General features: G+C 32.1%; 2 protein-coding genes, 1 long non-coding RNA gene and 2 pseudogenes across 3 annotated transcripts; all 5 read right to left on the reverse strand.

Annotated features, from left to right (window-relative positions):
• Positions 1-1,600: 1,600 nt before the first annotated feature.
• LOC142522482 (protein FEZ-like) lies at positions 1,601-3,522 on the reverse strand. Its single transcript, XM_075625909.1, has 3 exons — positions 3,255-3,522; positions 2,481-2,791; positions 1,601-2,170 (listed from the first exon to the last, which is right to left on the reverse strand). Exons 1-3 carry the CDS (start codon positions 3,436-3,438, stop codon positions 1,706-1,708), a joined length of 960 nt encoding a protein of 319 aa, XP_075482024.1. The 5' UTR covers positions 3,439-3,522; the 3' UTR covers positions 1,601-1,705.
• A 7,502-nt stretch (positions 3,523-11,024) lies between these two features.
• On the reverse strand, positions 11,025-11,841 carry LOC142523218 (uncharacterized). The gene is made up of 2 exons (XR_012814603.1): positions 11,281-11,841; positions 11,025-11,205 (listed from the first exon to the last, which is right to left on the reverse strand). It is a non-coding gene; the product is annotated as an uncharacterized LOC142523218 (long non-coding RNA).
• A 325-nt stretch (positions 11,842-12,166) lies between these two features.
• LOC142522030 (molybdenum cofactor sulfurase-like) lies at positions 12,167-15,596 on the reverse strand (annotated as a pseudogene).
• Positions 15,597-16,009: 413 nt separating this feature from the next.
• Positions 16,010-17,253, reverse strand: LOC142522031 (alkane hydroxylase MAH1-like; annotated as a pseudogene).
• A 1,287-nt stretch (positions 17,254-18,540) lies between these two features.
• On the reverse strand, positions 18,541-20,572 carry LOC142523142 (putative LRR receptor-like serine/threonine-protein kinase At1g56140). Its single transcript, XM_075626791.1, has 5 exons — positions 20,434-20,572; positions 19,761-19,977; positions 19,440-19,671; positions 19,203-19,353; positions 18,541-19,114 (listed from the first exon to the last, which is right to left on the reverse strand). The coding sequence occupies exons 1-5, from the start codon at positions 20,437-20,439 to the stop codon at positions 18,743-18,745; spliced, it is 978 nt and encodes a 325-aa protein (XP_075482906.1). The 5' UTR covers positions 20,440-20,572; the 3' UTR covers positions 18,541-18,742.
• Between the last annotated feature and the right edge of the window lie 19 nt (positions 20,573-20,591).

Consider the following 20,591-nt stretch of genomic DNA (forward strand, 5'->3'; position numbering starts at 1 on the left):
CCCATTGCAAAATATAAATCAACCATGATTGTTAAATGATATAATTGTAAAATTTCGTTGATATCATACTTACCATATGTTCATCATATGAGTACAGAGGGATGTCTAATACAACTCACATCTAGTGTCATCACGGATCAATCGATGAAATTGAGATGACTTGAAAACAAGACAACATGAGATGGATAAAAAATATCTCATCTCACCTTCATCAAGTACACCAAACGATATCCAACTTTATAATTAAAGCCCATGTCTTTGTCAATGTCACTCTTAGTGAAATCATCTATATGCAATAACCACCGGAGTTTGAAACAAGTCTGGTAATGCTCAGCTAGTATGCAAAGTCCACAAAGCCATTTATGGACTCAAACAAGCTCTCCTAGCATGGTTTGACAAACTTCGATCAACACTTCAGAATATGTGATTCATTGCATATAAAACGAATTCCTCTCTTTCACAAAGTTCACTAAAACTTCTCTCATTTATGTTGATGATATTTTAATTACAGGAAGTGATCTTCATTAAGTTAATGTTCCGATTCAGCGACTGAATTGTCAATTTACGTTACGAAATTAATATGGGAAATTTGTCCTACTTGTTGGGTGTTGATGTATTTTGACCATCTGAAAATACATTCTTCCTCACTAAGACGATGTATATTAAAAAAGTGTTGGCATGAACCAAGCAAAATATCTACTACACCAATGACTTCTGGACTTATAAATTTGTCTTATAAAGGAGATGATTAATTTTTTTAAGATGTTATTCTTTATAGAAACGTGGTTTGCACTCTTCAATCTTTGACAACTATATTAGACCAGACATAGCATCACTACAACAATAAATGGCTATTGTGGACTTTGCATCCTAGCTGGTTTTTGTTGGTTTTCTAGGAATATCCTATTTCTCGGAGTTCAAAGAAACAAACTGCACTAGTTTCTCAATCTAGTGCAAAGGACGAATATTGTAGCATGGCTAATGCTACTTCTGAATTAATTCGGAGGAGTTGCACGTTTTTCAATCTGCTCCTCCAGTGTTATTGTGTGACAACATTAGTGCTATCGCCGTTAGCACAAATCCAGTCCTACGTTCTCGAACAACAAAAACATATGGAACTCGATCTCCTTTTTATATGATTTTATATAAAAATAAAGGCTAGAAAATATATGATTTTTGGGCTTTTGTTATATTTCTTTTATATTATATATATAAAGATTCAATAATCCATTCAAAGTTCAAACACAAAACTACTCGTGTTTTTTTTAAAAAATAGAAAATATAGTGTTTACGTAGATATTTTTAAAAGAGCTAGTTAATGGAAAGAGGCCCTGTATGTCATGATATTTCCATCAACAATTCAAAGACAAAACTCATGACAAGAATACTGGCAAACATACGGTTAATTAGATCCTACCTATGTGGGCACTACCCTCACTTAATTTCAACGGGTAAAATCTTGCCACACATACAATTTCAAAAAAAAAAATGGGTCCTATATATGCATGGACAAATCTTGGCCATCCATCCTATCATTGGGTAATGCCCACATGAGTATGATGAAATAAACCCAAACATATATTCACACACATGCATGGAATATGGAGAGTCCTCTGTAAATATATTTTATTTCAGTTTCAAGAAGTACGTACCTATCTAATATATTAATTACACAATACATAACATCAATATTAACGCTGCGAGTTTACAAATAGAAGGGATGAATAGCAGCAGTAGCAGCAGCGTAGTCGAAGATGGACTGAAGATCCTCCCAATTCTCAGGATGCCTTAGAAACTCATGATAAGTGTCAGCACACATAGAGCTGGAAGAAGACGGGGCTTGATATTTCACTGAGCTCGTGAAATATTGGCCTTGAACCTGTTGGTTGGAATTCATAGTACAAGCAACATTACATGCGTAGGGTTTCTTCTCATATTGATATTGGTGCTGGAAATTCTGATGACTGACTACTGGCGCAGAGCTACTGAAACTAATATTGTATCCGATTTTTTCACAGGACTCCACGCTGCATGTTTCTGAGCTCGTGTCTAGTGTCGAACGACTAACGTTGTTGCTTCTCTTCGTGGCGACTTCTCTCCAATCCGCGGCCATGACAACTTTCTTGTAAGAATTGCTGCGCTTCAGTATTCTGCATAGGGTCCAAACTTCCTGCAAATTTCGTCGAAATCTTATTCAAGAATTTACGATTGGTTGATTATAAGGAACCATTAAGTACATAGAGAACTATATATTATATATCTATTTTAATTCACGAGTTCAAATTTTTACTCACTGGGTAATGAGATACAAACACATGGGTTCAAGATCATATTAGCTAGGACAAATGTTTTTGGCGTAATATGGAAATGGTTGGCATGCATGCAACTACAAATGATCACGAAAAGGGTAACAAGTGATATGGTATATATAACAATAGAAAATGAAGTATGAATCAAATTAATATGGTTGATATCCTTACAGCTTCTCGAGCAATGCTTTTAGCATCCACTATGTTCTTGGTTCCTTTGTCGGGGCCAGGCGGCAGCCGGAACTCGTGCATCATCCAATCGGTCTTGGTTCCCTTTCCGGCGCTTCCCTGATAATATACCAGGGATTTCTTTAACCCGATGCAATCACGGCTTCCTTCGGAAGAGTATATTTGTTTGTCGATACCAGTGGCTTTCCAGAACCCGGAACCTGTTATTACTCTGTTGGGTCTAACGCTGTTTCTGTATTTTCTTCCCCTTTTGCAGAAGAAGTAGCACTCCTTGTCATCAACGTTACTGGATCCTAATGATTTTCAACCAAAAAAACAAACTCTTAAAAAAATACATATTTTTTTTAAAAAAAATAAATTATTCGGTTTATGCACTTATTTACCATTAATTAACCCTGAGAAAATATGCAAGAAGAGAAAAATAAATATTTGTAAGAGACTAGTTTTCAATTATGTGAATCTTGATTCTTGAGTGAGGCCCGAATAGATCTTACGTTGGTTTTCATAAATTCTCGAAAAATTATTGTTGCATATCGTATATATGACTAGATCCAAGTTTGGTCTCGGTTCTTAAACATCGTACATACTAATATTCTTAACCATTTGATCTAAAACAAAGTTAGTAGTCAGTACTCTCTGGAATCATATATGGAAAGTAAGACTTGTGATCTGTAATATTTATGTCTCTGATTCACGCAAACATATATTTATTCATTACAATTTCTTCAAAAAAAGGGTAAAAGTCACAGTACTTACTTGGAAGATCCCATGGCTCATACTTGTAGATATCAACTTGTTTTATGAGTTCGATGCTTAATGGTCTCTTTTCGATCTTTCTCCGAAGATAAAACGCCACGAGCTCTTCATCAGTCGGATGAAATCTGAACCCTGGAAGTGCAACATCATCATCATCTTCTTCTTCTTCTTTACCAGTACTCATGGATATGTTCTGTGTAAGATTTTCAAGATTAATATTTGAATACTTTTTCTTTGATTTTATGTATGTGAAAATGGTTCTTTTATATACAAACTGGTTCAATCTTCACACCTTGAAACCAAAAAAAAAAAAAAAAAACATATGTAGAAGAAAATTAATCAATGAGTGTTCGAAAGGATATCTATATAATTTTATTTGGTCAAGTCATAAATATTGACTTGTATATATTTTTTTGTGGCGTAGTTATTTTTGAAATTGAAGAAGTCCTCAGCCTTGTATTTCATCATCACGATACAAGTTTCAAACAAGAAAGAAGTTGATTGGGACTGAGTGGAAAATCGATTCACTCAATATAAATTTAATAGCCATGATATTTAAACAAAAACTTATACTTAAAATAAACATTCGAAAAATTAATTCCATGGGATAATGAATACCACCCCCCATTCACGGTATGCATGTACCAAAAACCAACAAGTGATCATACACAATATATATATATATATATATATATATATATATATATTCAAGTTGGTATATTATAAAATCATAAAATTTATAGAAAGGCTTATCTTAATTCAGTTTCATGAGCAAAATTTCTGATATCAGATGGCGTCACTCAATGTTTGAATAATAGAATTATTTTTCCCCAAAATTTTCTTCCAGTGTTCAACCTCTTTATATGCTTCATAGAATTGCATGTGAAAGTGACAGGTAAAATTAAATAAATAGATAGATAATAATATGCTATTTTATTATGGTGCTTGTTGAGGTGTGATTGGATGGAGAAATTATTTTAAGAGAATCAATTTTTTATAAAGTTTATTTTTTTTAAATGTGGTGTTTGGTGTTACTTTGCTGTTAAAACATATGTCTAACAAAAGCAGATGTATCATAATAAATTATCTTTAAACAATCTATTTCTTTCACTATTATTACATGATAAAAACTTGTGTGAGACGGTTTCACGGGTCGTATTTTGTGAGACGTATATCTTATTTGGGTCATCAATGAAAAAATATTACTTTTTATGCTAAGAGTATTACTTTTTATTGTGAATATCGGTAATGTTGACCCGTCTTACAGATAAAGATTCGTGAGACCGTCTCACAAGAGACTTACTCTTATTACATATACTAACAGAAAAATATTTATGTGTTCTTTTTAAAAAAAATATAATATATTTAAATAATCATCCTCATTTATTATAATTTCTATATCGAAATTTACCATCGCAGTGACGGAGCTAAAGAAATGTTTAGATATAATTATTTTACTTTACTTTCATCCGCTTAAAATTTGTACTCGTCTCCTCTAATATTTTTAATATATTTTTTCATCCATCTAACTTCATTTTTCTGATCAAGTGCAAAATTATTAAAGGTCTAAATACATAAATAATATTTTTTCTCCAATATATATACGTATTAATGATGAAGATTTAAGTCAATTAATGTAGATGGCAGTGGAAAATGATGAGGCAACTGCAGAACTGTAATATCTTTTACGACTAGTATTTAACCCGTGCGATGCACGAGATGATATTATTAAAAATTAATGAAAAATGAATAGACATTTAAGTTGAAAAAATAATATAATTATAAAAACTATTTTTTCACTAATTTTAAATTTTTTTTAAATACAACGCATCTCGATTATTTTTTGGCTAATAATCACTATCATATATCAAAATTTTAGATTGTGTTATCATATGGCAATGACATGATGCTTAATGTAGTTTATGTTTTCAATAGAGATTAGTTTCAATTTAAATAAAAAATCATTTAATACATAAATTATATTTGAATTAATATAAAATAAATTAAATTCAAATTTAAACTAAATGAATTGATATAATCAATGCAACCAATAATTGAAGTTATCATTTATTGTAGTACACATATTTGAATATTCATGATATATCTTTCCTTTTTTAGATTTGACATTTTGGCTGGAAAATTACTATTTTTGGCAAAAACTCTGCTTTTATATATATATATATAATTTAAAAAATTTTCTTAAATACAACACATGTCGATTATTTTTTGGCTAATAATCACTATCATATATCAAAATTTTAGATTGTGTCAGTCTATGACAATGACATGATGCTAATATAGTTTATGTTTTCAATAGAGATTAGTTTCAATTTAAATAAAAAAATAAAAACCATATAATCAATAAATTATATTTGAATATATAAAAATAAATTAAATTCAAATTTGAACTAAATGAATCGATATAATCAATGCAATCAATAATTGAAGTTATCATTTATTGAATTACACATATTTCAATATTCATGATATATCTTTCCTTTTTTAGAATTGAAATTTTGGCGAGAAATTACTATTTTTGGTAAAAACTCTACGTATATATATATATATATATATAATAATTATATATATATATATATATAGATATTATAAATAATGATATACCCAATTTTACCCTAAATCATCTACTATATAATATATATATATATAGATATATATATATATATATTATAAATACTGATATACCCAATTTTACCCTAAAATCATCTACTATATATATATATATATATATATTATAAATAATGATATACCCAATTTACCCTAAAATCATCTACTATATATATATATATATATTATAAATAATGATATACCCAATTTTACCCTAAAATCATCTACTATATAAATTCAATGTAATGGTTTATTAGTAATATTCCTACGACAACTTCTCCTACATTATTTCTATGGAGTAGGTCTTTTGTGAGACAGTTTCAGAGATGAATCAACCTTACCGATATTCACAATAAAAACTAATACTCTTAGCATAAAAAATAATATTTTTTCATGGTTTACCAAAATAAGATATCCGTCTCACAAAATACGACCCGTGAGATTGTCTCACACAAGTTTTTGCCATTCCTATGTTGTATATCCTTACCGTTTTAATTATCAACTTCAATTATGATAACGATAATTTCAATCTCCAAATAAATAAAAATAATATATCTCATATGTTTATTATTTATCGTTCTACCTATCATTTATATTTAAAATTACACTATATTTCATACACACATCATGTGTGCTAAGGCGACAAACTAATTATCATTGGAGCCATAACGAAACCAAATATTATGATGGAAGGTTGCAAATTTGGTCATTCACTTTCGTCTCTTTGTAATTTTGATCATTCATGTCATTGAATTTCAATTTTATTGTACTATATTTGTTTTTTGTAGTTAAAAGTTTTAGTTATTTTTCGGCATTACATTGTTATAATGTTGATGTGTCGAATGTCATGTAAACATTTTCACGTAATAACACCAAAAATTATATATATAAAAAAGATGAATAAACACAATTATGATAATATAAATAAGCAAAATCACAAAATGTCAAATATAGAGAACGATTTTTTTTTGCCAAATTATAATATCAAAACATTTATTGTTTTATATACTCCATTTTATTAATAAAATTTATGAAATGGAGTATATACAACGAAAAATTGAGTACGATATTGTTTTCCAAAAATATCATCATCAAAAAAAAAAAATCATCTCCCTTGAAAAACCAAAATTGAAACACACGACAAACTTCGATCAAATCAGAAACAAAAAAATATATAAATTTTTACAAATATTTACAATACTCGTAAAATATTTCATGAAATGCATGGCGATACATATGCATATTGTCTCTTTCTGTTGCTAAACATATACTTATTGGCTCCAATGGTGTTCGAATAGACGGAGTAGGTGGGCGCTTGATCAATGATAAAAAATTAAATTCTCCTTCCTAACACATTCTCTGACGATATTTTCACACAGAACTTACTCAGTGTAGTTTACCTTAATAACGTGATTTGCAGACTACTATTTTAGCACATGAGTTAACCTAATGCGTACCAAAAAGTAACGTGTGCATGGTTCTCGTATCATAAAAATAACATATGTTTATTTATTCAAACATAAAATCTTGGTGAAATATAATAAGTTGAAATTTCAACTATATATTCGCACAAATTCACATTTTAAGGGATCAGTACATGCACATTGTATGAGGACCATATACCAATAATATAATTTTTTTTGTTAATAATGCTGAAATCTCCACACACACACACACATATTAAATCACAAATTATTGACTAACTATGAAAAATTGTTGAGTGGGTCTCATGTGAGACCATCTCACGAATCCTAATCTGTGAGACGGGTCAACCATACTCATATTCACAATAAAAAATAATACTCTTAGCATAAAAAATAATACTTTTTCATTGATGACCCAAATAAGATATTCGTCTCATAAATACGAACCGTGAGAGAGTCTCACACAAGTTTTTGCCAAAATTGTTTTAATTAAATCAAAATCCGATTGTAGAAGTTATCAAGCTAAACTGAAAAACTGACTTGAATATTGTGTTAGTAAAATGAATAGACTGTTATATATATATATATATATATATATATATATATATATATATATCAGACCTTCTAGAAGGGAAGACCTGATATCTTATAAATAAGACCATTAATAATACAAATTATGTATTATTTTTTGGTGTAGTATAGAACGAGCCCAGATTGTACCTGATGGTCATACATAATTATTTTTTCTTAATATTATTTTATTGGCAAAGTTAAAGGAAAATAAAATTAGAAGGAAAAGAAATAAATTTTTCCTATAATTACCATATAAAATTTTCTAAGAATTTCATTATTAATTAACAAGATACGTGGAAAATATTGGTAGTCATGTAGTCTCTAAATTTTTACACAAATATAAAATATAAATATATAATCTGTACTGTAATAAATTAAGTGAAAAAAGAGAGAAGAAGAGAGAAAAAATTAGTTTAGTGAATGTGTTGGGTGCAATAATTGTCTTTGCTTGGTAAAGCGATCGAATCGTGATGCTTGAGCTGCTGTGCGGTTTAAAAGATTTAAATTGCATAATTACTACTAGCTATAACTTTTGGTAAAGCGGCAAGCGCTCGGTCCTACAATTGGTATCAGAGCCAATGTCACGAGTTCGATTTTCATTGATTGCAAGGAGTGCAATTATTGGGAAGTAGATTGTTGGGTGCAATAATTGTCCCTGCTTGGTAGAGCGATCGAATCGTGTTGTTTGAGATGCTGTGCGGTTTAAAAGATTTGATTTGCACAATTACTACTAGCTATAGCTTTTGGTAAAACGACAAGCGTTCGGTCCTACAGAATGACTGAAACTATTTCATTCATACTCATAACTCTTATTTACATGGTACAATTAAAAGATACAAATTTATAGATAGATAAAATTGAGATATCTATCATAACTGAAAATATATTTAATAATCATCTATATTTAAAATCATATCATAACACTTCTCCTTAGATTATTATTTCCGTTTGAAAATATGGTTTCTTATGAAATTTATGGAGACCCAAATATTGTCTTGTTAAAAACTTGACAGTGAAATCTAGAGGGAAAAAACTAGAATGATGGAAAATGACTAAAACAATTAATAATTTTTTATGATATAAAGTTTGTGAAGATTTCTATCTACTGAAATCATATTTTCATCGTAACCTAATGTGAATAATAATATTAAAGATCCAGAAGATCATTTGATCGAAAAAAATAAAGACAATTTAATATGATTGATATAATGTTTATTCTAATGATATTTTGTTTAGATGTAATATTTTAATAAATGGCTCTAGAAGAGTTAAAGTTAATCGTTCACAATAAATATTATTGTATCAATGCTAAAATAATCAAATAAATATCATTATAAACTAGAAGTTTATTGATAATAAATTTTTTTGTAAATCTAAAGTTTATTGATATTGTAAACAAAAATTTAAGGATGTTATAAATTTAATTATTTTGGTATTGAAAACTAGAAGATTTTATACCAATAAAAGATCATTGATATACATTATTAATTGTTTTTGACATCCCAATTATAAAATCATATAGTAAATTATTAATTGTTTTTGACATCCCAATTATAAAATCATATAATAAATTATTGATAGTATATAAAGGTGTTATTCACTTCACCGAATTTTTTGGACTAATAAATAAGAAATTCTTGGATTAAAAAATAAGTCAAATTTTAGTACATTCGAATTTTTGTTGAAAATATTTCTAATTAATAATGTTGCAGACTATGAAGTTCATACATCCAACAAATTCAGGTTTCTATTACGTAAAACTGCAATTTTAGTCCTATATATTTGTTTTTTTTTTTTGGATTTTAATAATCTGTTTTGTTGAATTTTACCTTAGTTTCGAATTTTCGATTTTTGACAATTTTAGTTTTTTTCATTAATAGTCGGAATTGTTCATATCAATGTCATGTCAGCATCACTTCCACATAGGTTTTAATTTTTACATAAGAAAAAATAACTAAAATTGAAAAATAACCAAAATAATGGATTAGAGAACAAAAATAGCGGAATGACAAATATTTAGGACTACTATTGTCATTTTCGCTTTTTTGTATAATAATGCACCACAGGCTTCTCCGTTAATTAATTTAACATACAAAAAAGTTTATTTTATTTGAACCATAAATAAATAAATAAATAAAATCCAAGAAGTCAAAGTCCGTAGTCAATCCAAAAGATACGTGAGATGTGTAAGAAAGACATTAATAATTTTCAATGTGATTTACGACATATGTGTCCTAAGTCCAAACTTTTAATCAAGCCTTTGAAATTGTCCATCCCCTAATTATATTTGTCAAACTTCATGACGATTATATATTCTTGACCATCAACCTTTTCTCTTCTTCTTTTTTTTTGGTGTAAAAAGAAATTATGCATTACACACATTTTTTGGAAATTTCGGAACATGATGACAGCATGTATTTATGTGTGTTGTTAATAACAATGCAATTTTTCGAAACGCACAATAAAGACACGTCGTTAATAGTATTATTAACGACGTACATGTTTATGTGCGTTGTTAATAGTAAAATATTTTTAAAAACATCATGTCTGGACATTAACGACGTACATTAATCGCACGCCGTCAATATTATTATTTACGGCAAATATAGAGACGATTTTGTTATATAGCGACGGTTTTGTTAAAACCGTCGCAAATTTTGAATCGGCGACCGTGTTTTAAACCGTCGCTATTGCCGACGGTTTTTAAACAGTCGCATGCGACGGTTTTATAACCGTCGCTATTAGCGACGGATTTTGAAAAACCGTCGCTAATAAGCCAACGTGGATCTCAATCCGTGCTTCGTAAGCACGATTTGCCGTATTTCTGCAAAACATTTTTTTTTTACATTAATTTTGAAAAAAAAATTTTTTTACATTATTTTAAAAAAAAACCCTCCTTCCTGCTATATAGAATGAAGCTATATTATTTCATTTTCATAGTTTTATCAGTAAAGTTTCTATGGAAACATTGTTATTTTGAAATATTTTTTATTTTAAAAAAACTAAATAAATTATTCCCTTTTGAAAAATAAATATTCGTCTCCATGCTGATATATCCATCAAAGAACTTAGAATATTTGTTTCTATCGTCGAGGATAGTGCCCGTACCAACTCAATTTATTTATTTTAAAACAAATTTTAGTTTGAAATGTAATATAAATGTACTCAAAATATGATTTTAAAATAAATTAATTTGGTTTAAAACAAGAATACTAAATTTGTTGTACACAACGTGATAGAAGGATGCAGCTTGAATCCTTACAGGAAACTATATGCTAGTCTGTGTTGGCAAATATTTCTTGTCCCACACAGAGCCATTCATCTTGTCCCTGCGCATATTAACAGCAAAAGAAACAGTGGTTATATGCTATTAGAATGAAGAGCGAAACTATCGCAGCGCATACTTTACAAATCTGACCTTTATTCTTCTGTAAGATGCTATGGTAGCTAATGGCTCGTTGGATCTATGAACAGTACCATCTTTTGCAGTCATATTTATCATCTGACACCGGTTGCAACCACCCATGACTGCACAAGCAAACACGTACACAAGAACATAACAACTAGAATCCTTACAAAGATGCATGCCTTCTTCACGTCTTTGAATAGGTAACAGGGTAAATACACCCGTAAAGACAACTATTCACCAGCGCGTCTAGTATTCGTGGGCTCTCGAAAGCAAAGATTCCACACAATGACTATGCTAGCAACTACTTTGGATGAACACTTGTTTCACGTGAATAATTAACTCACTAGCTACAAAAGTCTTTTGCCTATAATCCAACCAGAGACACGGCACTACATGATTATCATTCCTTGATTAATTTTCCCATGCTCTAGAAATTTCCTTGTCAAAATAAAAATTCCAAGAGTTATTAGCATTCATCTTGGTACGACTGAAATCTAAAAGCAAACAGAATCTCAAAGAGAAGTTGGGAAATTCCAACTCCGAATGTTAATTTTTGTAAATCTGAAATACTATATGTTAAACCCACCGTGAAATTTTGGTATCCAATCTTTATACTTCTCCATCTATCTTCTGTAGAGGGTTCACCACAAGACACAACTAAGTAGGGCCGGAATCTGGATGGAGAGACTTAGATAAACCGCCCACGGGAGCTATTTTGCAATTCTGCTACAAAGATAAAACATATAGGTTGGGTTTTTTTTCAAAAATCAACTTTTGTTTGTGTCCAACACTTGGAAATGACATGAAACTCACACTTATTGAAACATGTCGGATACTCCAAAAAAGTGCCCAAATACTTGGTATTTCGGTCAGTGTTACAAGCAGTGTTCTAAATGGCGGTCGAGGCGGCCGCCTAGGCGGTAGGCGGCCCTCGACGGCACCGCCTATGCATGAGGCGGGTGTTTTAGGCGGCCCAAGCTATACGGCGTTGGGGAGGTGGGTCGAGGCGGCTTGAGGCGAGGAGCAGGCGGGTCGAGGGGGGGCAAGGCGGCGACTAGACGGGCGAGGGGGCGAGCAGGCGGGCGAGTCAGTCAAGATTTTTAAGTTGTAGTTAACAATTTTAAAAACGTAGTCAACAATTTTAAAAACCTAGTCAAAGTTAACTAATTTTAAATATCAAAACCTTAACATACCTCACTTTCTTTATTTTATTTTTGGTTTTCACTCTCAACTCTCAAGTCTCAACCACCACATACAATCTGCTGCCCGCCGCATTTTATTAATTGCACATTATCTAGATGATATTATATTTTGTGTTTAACATTATTTAATTGCACATTTTACATAAAAATGATGACTATTTGTGATTATATTGCATGATTATTTATGATTATCTACGATTATCTACAAAAAGTAATTAAAAAAATTCAACCGCCTAGGCACTGCCTGGGCACCGCCTAGGCGGCCGAGGCGGTAGGCGGTCACCGACCGCCCCGCCACCGCCTCCCGCCATTGACAACCTTGGTTACAAGGACAACGTAAAAAAGATCAAAACACTGTACCAAGACTCCGTTACCTAAAAGTTTGAGTAGGAATTCATCATAGCCGTCTAACAGGACATTTATGAAATCGATAATTACATGTGTGTGGGTGACAATAAGTTCTTCTATACCTGTATATTGCACACATGGTAAACTTGTTGAGGACTTTGAACCCATGATGAAGAGATGCAATGCTGAGAAATGATGTAGTTCCATCCTCAAGGTATTCCTCAAGACCATGTCTTCTTTTATAAATGTCAATATCTGCAATGGATGCAGCCACTGTGCCTGACAGAGTTCTATGTAAGCAAGTGGCACTGCAATCAAATATAGATGTAAATAACCTTCAGTAAAATAAGTCTTCTTCAATAAATTTGCATGTTCTGTATAACACATATATATCAGGGGTTAATTTGTTGGTTCAAATCACTAGAAAAATATTCAGGAACCCATAATGATCACCACCCTGTCGGACAGCAACCTTACCATTTTGGATTATAAGAGCTCCAATTCAATCGGATATCCAAATAGCTGAAGAAACCAAAGAAGATCATTAGAAGCTATCATTTTTTAATATAGACCAATATAGAGAGCTTAAATGAGCACCTTATAGAATGAGCAGACAACAAAGTCTGCCTTGTATTTAGATAAATCGGGCAGTGTTGTTGCACTTCCTTTTGTAGCATCAATGACAACCATCCAGTGCCCTCTGTCATAGGCATCAAAGCCACAAAACATACAAGGGAGTCTAATTCCACATTCACAATAGAAAAAATTTCAAAAAAATTCCATATTGGATGAAGACAAAAACAATCTATGGATAACCAATGGTTTCACAATTTTTAGTCCGCCAATCATCCTGTTAAATAAGATGCCAAATCTAGGAATTCACCTTCGAGGCGTAAAAGTTCCGGAGATTTCATATGAATCTACCTTGATAACATTTACAAGGTCAAGATTAAATCTCTGACCAGAAAAGTTGCATTCTGAAGGAAATGCAAATAAAGTGTATGTGTGCCTGTAACACCAACAGAAAAACAAATTAGATCATGTCGAGACATAAATGATTCTTCTTTCCTCTCAATCTCTCCCTGCTCCATCGAGGAATAACAAAAAATAAATCGAATGCAAATATTTCTAAAAACTTCACAAAGTGCTGCAGTCCAAGAAAATCGTTCATGATTCTCTACAAACACCAAGATTCGGCATTCATGCTAAGTTCAAGTTCCGTCAAAGTAAAGCATATAAGAATTCCAGGAAAACGGTCAGAGTAAAAATTTGGAAATACTTAAATTAATCCTAGCTGGGAAATAACGCACAGATAACTTAACTGGTAAACTCCTTTTTTCCACACCAAGCTTCTCCACTTTTGTACATGGTGTGGTGTAATATTCACCGCAGATTTACTACTACATCGTTGATTGTGTATGGAATTCGCTTCAACGTCCACATACATAATTATTACCGATTATGACTTATGATTAAGTGACATTCTCGGTTCTACATAAATTTTTATAAGAAATCAATAGCAAGTATTTTGCATGTGCCTGATAACAGATACTTCTTGTCATTCAAAAAGAAGGAGACTCCCTAATCCCAAGGACACTGTTATGATTCTCCATGGTATACATAAAATTACTTCGGTTGCTCCACGGAAACGTTTCGCCAACCAGTTTCAGTGCCGCTGTTGCCCCAAGGTAAAGACGCATTTATACTCTCCAGGGGAGGCATTAAAGAAATCAAGGACCTGCCCAACATCATAAACTGCCGTGAAATAAATTTTGGAATATAACCAATACTATGATCAGGAAAAAGATATACAACAAAGGGAGACCCCAAAATAAAGCCTCACCTGCCGGCGCCTAACCAACAATGTCGCTGGTCGTCAAGCTACAGTTGTTCAGGCTATCTAATAGAATTCGTAAATGAGGAATCGTGTATAACTTAAGCATTGCAACCAAAAAGTAAACTTTTTGACCCTTTGTGAAAAAGAAAAGGATACGGGGATTCCCAGAGAGTGTGGAATTGAAATCCTTGAAAACGGCTTCCATTTGTAACTCGGAATACAAAGTTGCTCCAGCATGGTCCAAATACACTACCTCTACAGAGCCCAACGCCACAGTACATCAATAACAATAACAACCATTAACAAATATAAAGTAACTACTTCCAAATTCTGGATTGAGAATCAAGAAGTTTTCTTTTCTTCTCTTAAACACAAACATAGGGTGAAAGGACAATTTCAAAGATAAAACTAGGTATCTCTATCAAATTTTATTGTGGCAAAACCAAGAGCGGGTACTTTTATTTCAAATCATGAATCTTAGAGATCTTCTCTCTCATACAAAATAATTTCAAGAGTTCAAAGATAGTAATTCCGAACTCCGGTTTATTTAATACCCGCGATCTTTGATAACATCTTTACACAATGAATCAAAATATCTGACTAAGAATCGTGAAACTTGAATTTATTTCTTTGCGGATCACTTCAAACAAATAAAAGCGGAAAATTGAACCCAAAAGAAAAAGAAGCAAACCTTTCAATCTTTTGAATTCGTTAGCCCTTAAATCATCCATGCTTTTTCGAGTACCAGGATACCCATAATCTCCGCCGAACTCCTTCAAGAATCGTTCTTTTTCTGGGTCAGTGTTCATCTTCAGATTCTTGACTAAAAACAACTCTCGATAATGGAAGATTCTGAGGAAAGATCATAAACAAGTTGCTAAAATTCATTGGTGAACTATGATGATGACCAGATTGCCAAACAAATATTTAATTTAAAAATTAAAAGTATTTTTATCATTAATTTCAATATTTCGCCTTCTTAACCTGCGAAATTACTGAATTGTTATTTTTACGATATAATTATTGATTATACAATACAACTTATTAAACATGTTTTTAAATGAAATTATAATATTTGAAAGAGTTTATTTCAAGTGTTTATAAATTTTTAGTAATTACAATATTTCGAAATTGCTGGTAAAAGTTTCTTCAAAAACGACCTTAATTAATCAAATTATGACTTAATAATAATACTATAATCATAAAACCAAATCATTGATTTCAATAAAAGTCGTTAAACAACATGGTTAATAATAAAACTAATAAAATATCAACTCTTAGTATGTATTTGAATTATTTCTAATATGACTTTACAATTATGGTATAAATAGGATCCATCGAGCATTATTTTTTTCCACTATTTATGAATTTTAATATTAATATTTAGGAAACCTTCATTTTCAAGCCATGTTTCATGTGAAGTATCACCGAATTACTCGGGCATATCGGATGATTCTTGACAACGTCGAACTTGAAACAGCTGATGATTGAAGCTGCAACGATCTTCAGTTGAAGGAACGACATTTCCTTGCCCAAACAACTCCTTGGCCCTGCATTGAAGGCTGTAAACTTGAACGATGGCTCGGTTTTGATCCGTCCCTGATCAGAAATCCATCTCCCCGGATTGAACTCAAGGCAATCTCGGCCCCATATTGATTCCATCCGCCCCATGGAATAATAGGAGAGAACTGTCTTTGTATTCGGGTTGATCGGATGTCCACTTGGAAGGGTGTCAGGTTTCAGAGGAGCTTTGTGCTGTAAACCCACTGGTGGGAAGAGGCGCAGCAACCAGTTTCTTGAGCTTATCTGTGTCGGACACTTCCCATTTTCCAGTTTCACACACTGGTAAATTTGTCAAGATCTCGTGCCGAATCTTGTTTTCTACCACAGGGTTTGTTGCTAGCAGCCAAACGAACCAAGTAAGTGCTGCACTTACTGTATCCTTACCTGCAAAGATTAAATTCAACATTGTATCTTTCCACGTTTGTTCGGAAATACTATTTGGTGCATCAGAATCACCCTTTTCTGCTAGTTCTAATCTCATGTAACTTGTTAGCAAGTCAAGATCATGATCATTATCATCTGTCAAAAATTGCTCAGATCCGTTCTTTTCTTGGCGTTTCAATGATATACAATAAGATAAAATCGATCATGAATTTTCTTAGCTTCAGTCAACTTCTTTTCTGTTCCAATCTGAAGCCACCGTTCAAGCTTCCATAATGAACGGGGAAGCGTATGCCTGCGCAGGACTGCTTTTGGGTGGTCACAAGGCACAGAGCCCTACAAGTACAAACTATACAAACAAAGAGACAATGGTGCCCCTTGTGGCATCTCGACATGGTATATTGCACTAAACGATATATTAGGCAAGTCCAAAATTATACAATACTCTCAAGCCGTTATTCTAAAGTGTTGAGAATATAATAATTATCGTTAATTTGGTGCACTTGATGATGGTGGGACGATGCATAATTTTTTATTCATCTCGAGTTTATCTCGTTTTTTAATCATCTCAATTTCATCAATTGATTGATGATGCCACTATATGCGAGTTGCATCAGACATCTTTCTCCGTCCACATGACGAGCATATGATATGAATGAAATTTTAATATTATATCAGTTGATAATAAGATTGGTTTAGATTTTGCACGAGTATTTAAAATATGATAAAATAATAAACAAAACAATCATTGCAAACAAGTTAAAAATATATCAAACAATATATAATTTATCGTATTTGTATTCTTCGTTATTTTATCATACTTATTACTCATCTCATTTTTAGTACCAAACTATAAATAAATGTTAAATATTAACTCCTAAAACATCCATTATAAAGCATTAAGCACCCATTAACATGATTGGTGAAGCCTTCGTAATTAAAGCACAATAAATTAAATTAAATGTGTAAATAGTTTATATATTTTTTGTACTAGCCGTCAACACACTGTTATGTGAACATAATATTCGTAGACATAAAAATAGTATTTTGTTATTACAATTTTTCAATTGTATGTAATTAATTTATTTTGAAATGACAGGAAAAAAAATAGAAATATCTATAAATATATCAAATAATAAATAATTTGTATAAAATGAGACATTGAAGAGAGAAAATTAGGAAGACTGAAAATGATAAAAATTGAAAGTTTGATGGATATTTGTATTATATAATTTGTTCTACTCCTTGTACAGTAATTGAAAGATATTTTTGCTTGTATATTTAGATAATCGAATTTATTTTTAAAAAATATTTAACAGAAAGAAAAAGCATATGTTATAACACAAAAATTTATGTGAGATTATCTTATAGGTAAATTTTGTGAGACAGATCTCCAACTCGATCTATAAAAAGTATTACATTTTATGTCTAAATTATTATTTTTTACTTCAAAGTATCATTTTTTATTAGTTATGTTGTGAATAAATATTTTGTAATAAATTTTAGTTTGAGTGAAAAATATTATTTTTTATGTCAAAAAATATATTATGTAATATATGATTATTTGAGTGAAAAAATATTATTTTTAATGTTAAAAATATTATTTTTCAGTGCAGGTATTGACTGAATTGATCGCCTCACAAATATAGATCCGTGAAGCCGTTGCAAAAGAGAACATATGGTTTATCTGACTAGCATGGTTTGCATACTACTATATTAGCCTAAGAATTTATTCTGTTTGCACCGTAGGGTAGCAGTTGCGAATTTCTATCATCATAAAAAAATTTGCCAATGAATTTAAGAATTTCATCAATTTTCTTGAATTAAAAATGATTTGTTATGAACAAAAAAATGCGATATAGATTATGGTAAACTCTACTCAAAATTTTGAATGAATGGGCGATGCTTATTGGAACATGGGTACGAAAGTTTTTGCAGAACATGAGATGCTACGATCAAGAATCTAATTTGAGCATTTTAGTCATGTGCGGCGCGGCGACTTCGGAAAAAAATGAAACAACGATCAATTCTTGATAAATCATCCTTCTATATCTATCAGAACACCAATAAAAAAAACATTAAGAGAAGAGAGATCAGACGATGTGGAAATTGGAATCAAGAATCCATCATCTGCCCTCACCAATAAACTCGTGAAGTATGGGTTTAGCTGGATCTGTGGGTGAATAAGTCCCTGAGCCTGATACCATGGTTGTGCTATTTGTCGAATTGATACGGCTGTTCTCCGTGCCCGATACCAATGTTGTCTCATCATTAAACTTCCAGTCAGTTAGATAACTGGGCCTTGTGACAACAGAAGCCACCTCGACATCTCCAGAAAGCATGGCCACCACACGAGACATCGAGGGACGCAGGCCTGGGGATGCTTGAGTGCATAGAAGAGCTACACCGATGATTGTTCTTACTTCATTGGGGTTGAATGTGTGTAAAGAAGAGTCGACCAGATCTATTTCTTTGTCACTTTCATAAAGGCTCCATGCCTGAAATTTTGCACTCATAAGGGAAGCTATGATATTCGGTGGTGGCTGATAATATGGACAAAGGTCGAAAACTAAAGAAGAACAATACCCATTCAAGAAGATAAATCCTGTCAATTTCCACATTCGAGTCAGAATTTGGCCTTCCGCTGACTATCTCCAGAGCTACAACCCCAAAGCTAAATACATCAGCCTTTTCTGTGAGATGTCCACGCATGGCATACTCCGGAGCAAGATACCCGCTGCCCGAGTTTAAATAAAAATCGATTCAAGAGACATGCTTTGTATCTGTGTCCTAATTATTAAGAGAGACAACGTGGTATCTTACATTGTTCCTGCGACTCGAGTGCTTATATGGGTCTTTTTGTCGTCGAACAATTTGGCGAGGCCAAAATCAGAAAGTTTTGGAGTGAGATCAGAATCAAGCAGAATGTTGCTGGCCTTCACATCTCTGTGCACGATTCTCAGTCGAGATTCTTCGTGTAGATAAGTTAGACCCATGGCCACTCCCAAGCATATGTCATAGCGTGTTGCCCAATCAAGATATAAACTTTTACTCCCTGTTCCACCAACAGGCAACTTAAATTCCAGTTCAAAATGCTAGCTCTAGTTAAAAATAGAATATGAACCTTCAAACATCCAATTATACCGATTCCAAATAGTAGTTGATCAAGACTCTTGTTTTTTAGATACTCGTATACAAGCAATCTTTTATTCCCTTCAATGCAACATCCATACAATTTAACAAGATTGCGATGTTGCACAGCAGAAATAGTAGCAATCTCGGCCACAAACTGACCCTTTCCTTGATGTGATGTAACAGACAATTGTTTAACCGCAACTACTCTTCCATCAACAAGTGTTCCCTATTAGTCAATAAAAGAAGGTTATTTAAGTTTCTCCATTCGAGAATAAGATATGTTTGTCCACAATTCCATGTATGGTGTGTAAAAAAACCAAATAAACATAATGAAACAACACACGTCGAGGTGACTTAAAATAGCATATTACCTTGTAAACAGATCCAAATCCTCCCTCCCCGAGCTTATTAACAGGATTGAAGTCATCTGTTGCAGTTTTAAGTTCAACGAAACTGAACGTGTAAGGCCGTGTATCAATCCCCAATAACTCTGCAAATTCATTGCAACATGTTGCTATCTTTCGGTTTGGCAAGATGACGAATTCTTGATTTGGCTATTGATACTCTTCCATGGTTTTAAGCCTATTGATTACTTTTTCTCAAAAAAAGAGGAGATCAGATGGAAGCATCTGATTTCTCCCACATTGTACTTAAATAGTCTACTGTATTTTTCCGTTCATACCTTCATCCACAAAGTTTTTCTGAATTTTCCTTCTCCAGAAAAGGTAGAATATCACAAGAATAGAAAGCAAGCTTGCGGCTCTAACTGCAACAGAAATCCCCACGATAAAACCAGTTCGGTTCTTCTTCTGACTAGGAGGCTTGTTTGCAACAGTTGGA

Source organism: Primulina tabacum, chromosome 13, assembly GCF_025594145.1.
Source record: "Primulina tabacum isolate GXHZ01 chromosome 13, ASM2559414v2, whole genome shotgun sequence".
Taxonomy (NCBI): domain Eukaryota; kingdom Viridiplantae; phylum Streptophyta; class Magnoliopsida; order Lamiales; family Gesneriaceae; genus Primulina; species Primulina tabacum.

Excerpts from the sequence above, each read along its gene's own strand:
- LOC142522482 (XM_075625909.1), bottom strand. The coding sequence starts at position 3,438 with ATGAGTACTGGTAAAGAAGAAGAAGAAGATGATGATGATGTTGCACTT. Across the intron at positions 2,792-3,254 it reads TGAGCCATGGGATCTTCCAA|GATCCAGTAACGTTGATGAC; the intron begins GTAAGTACTGTG and ends GAAAATCATTAG. Across the intron at positions 2,171-2,480 it reads AAAGCATTGCTCGAGAAGCT|GAAGTTTGGACCCTATGCAG; the intron begins GTAAGGATATCA and ends CGAAATTTGCAG.
- LOC142523142 (XM_075626791.1), bottom strand. Across the intron at positions 19,354-19,439 it reads ACTCGAGTCGCAGGAACAAT|CGGGTATCTTGCTCCGGAGT; the intron begins GTAAGATACCAC and ends AAACTCGGGCAG. Across the intron at positions 19,115-19,202 it reads GGATTTATCTTCTTGAATGG|GCATGGAGCCTTTATGAAAG; the intron begins GTATTGTTCTTC and ends GCAAAATTTCAG.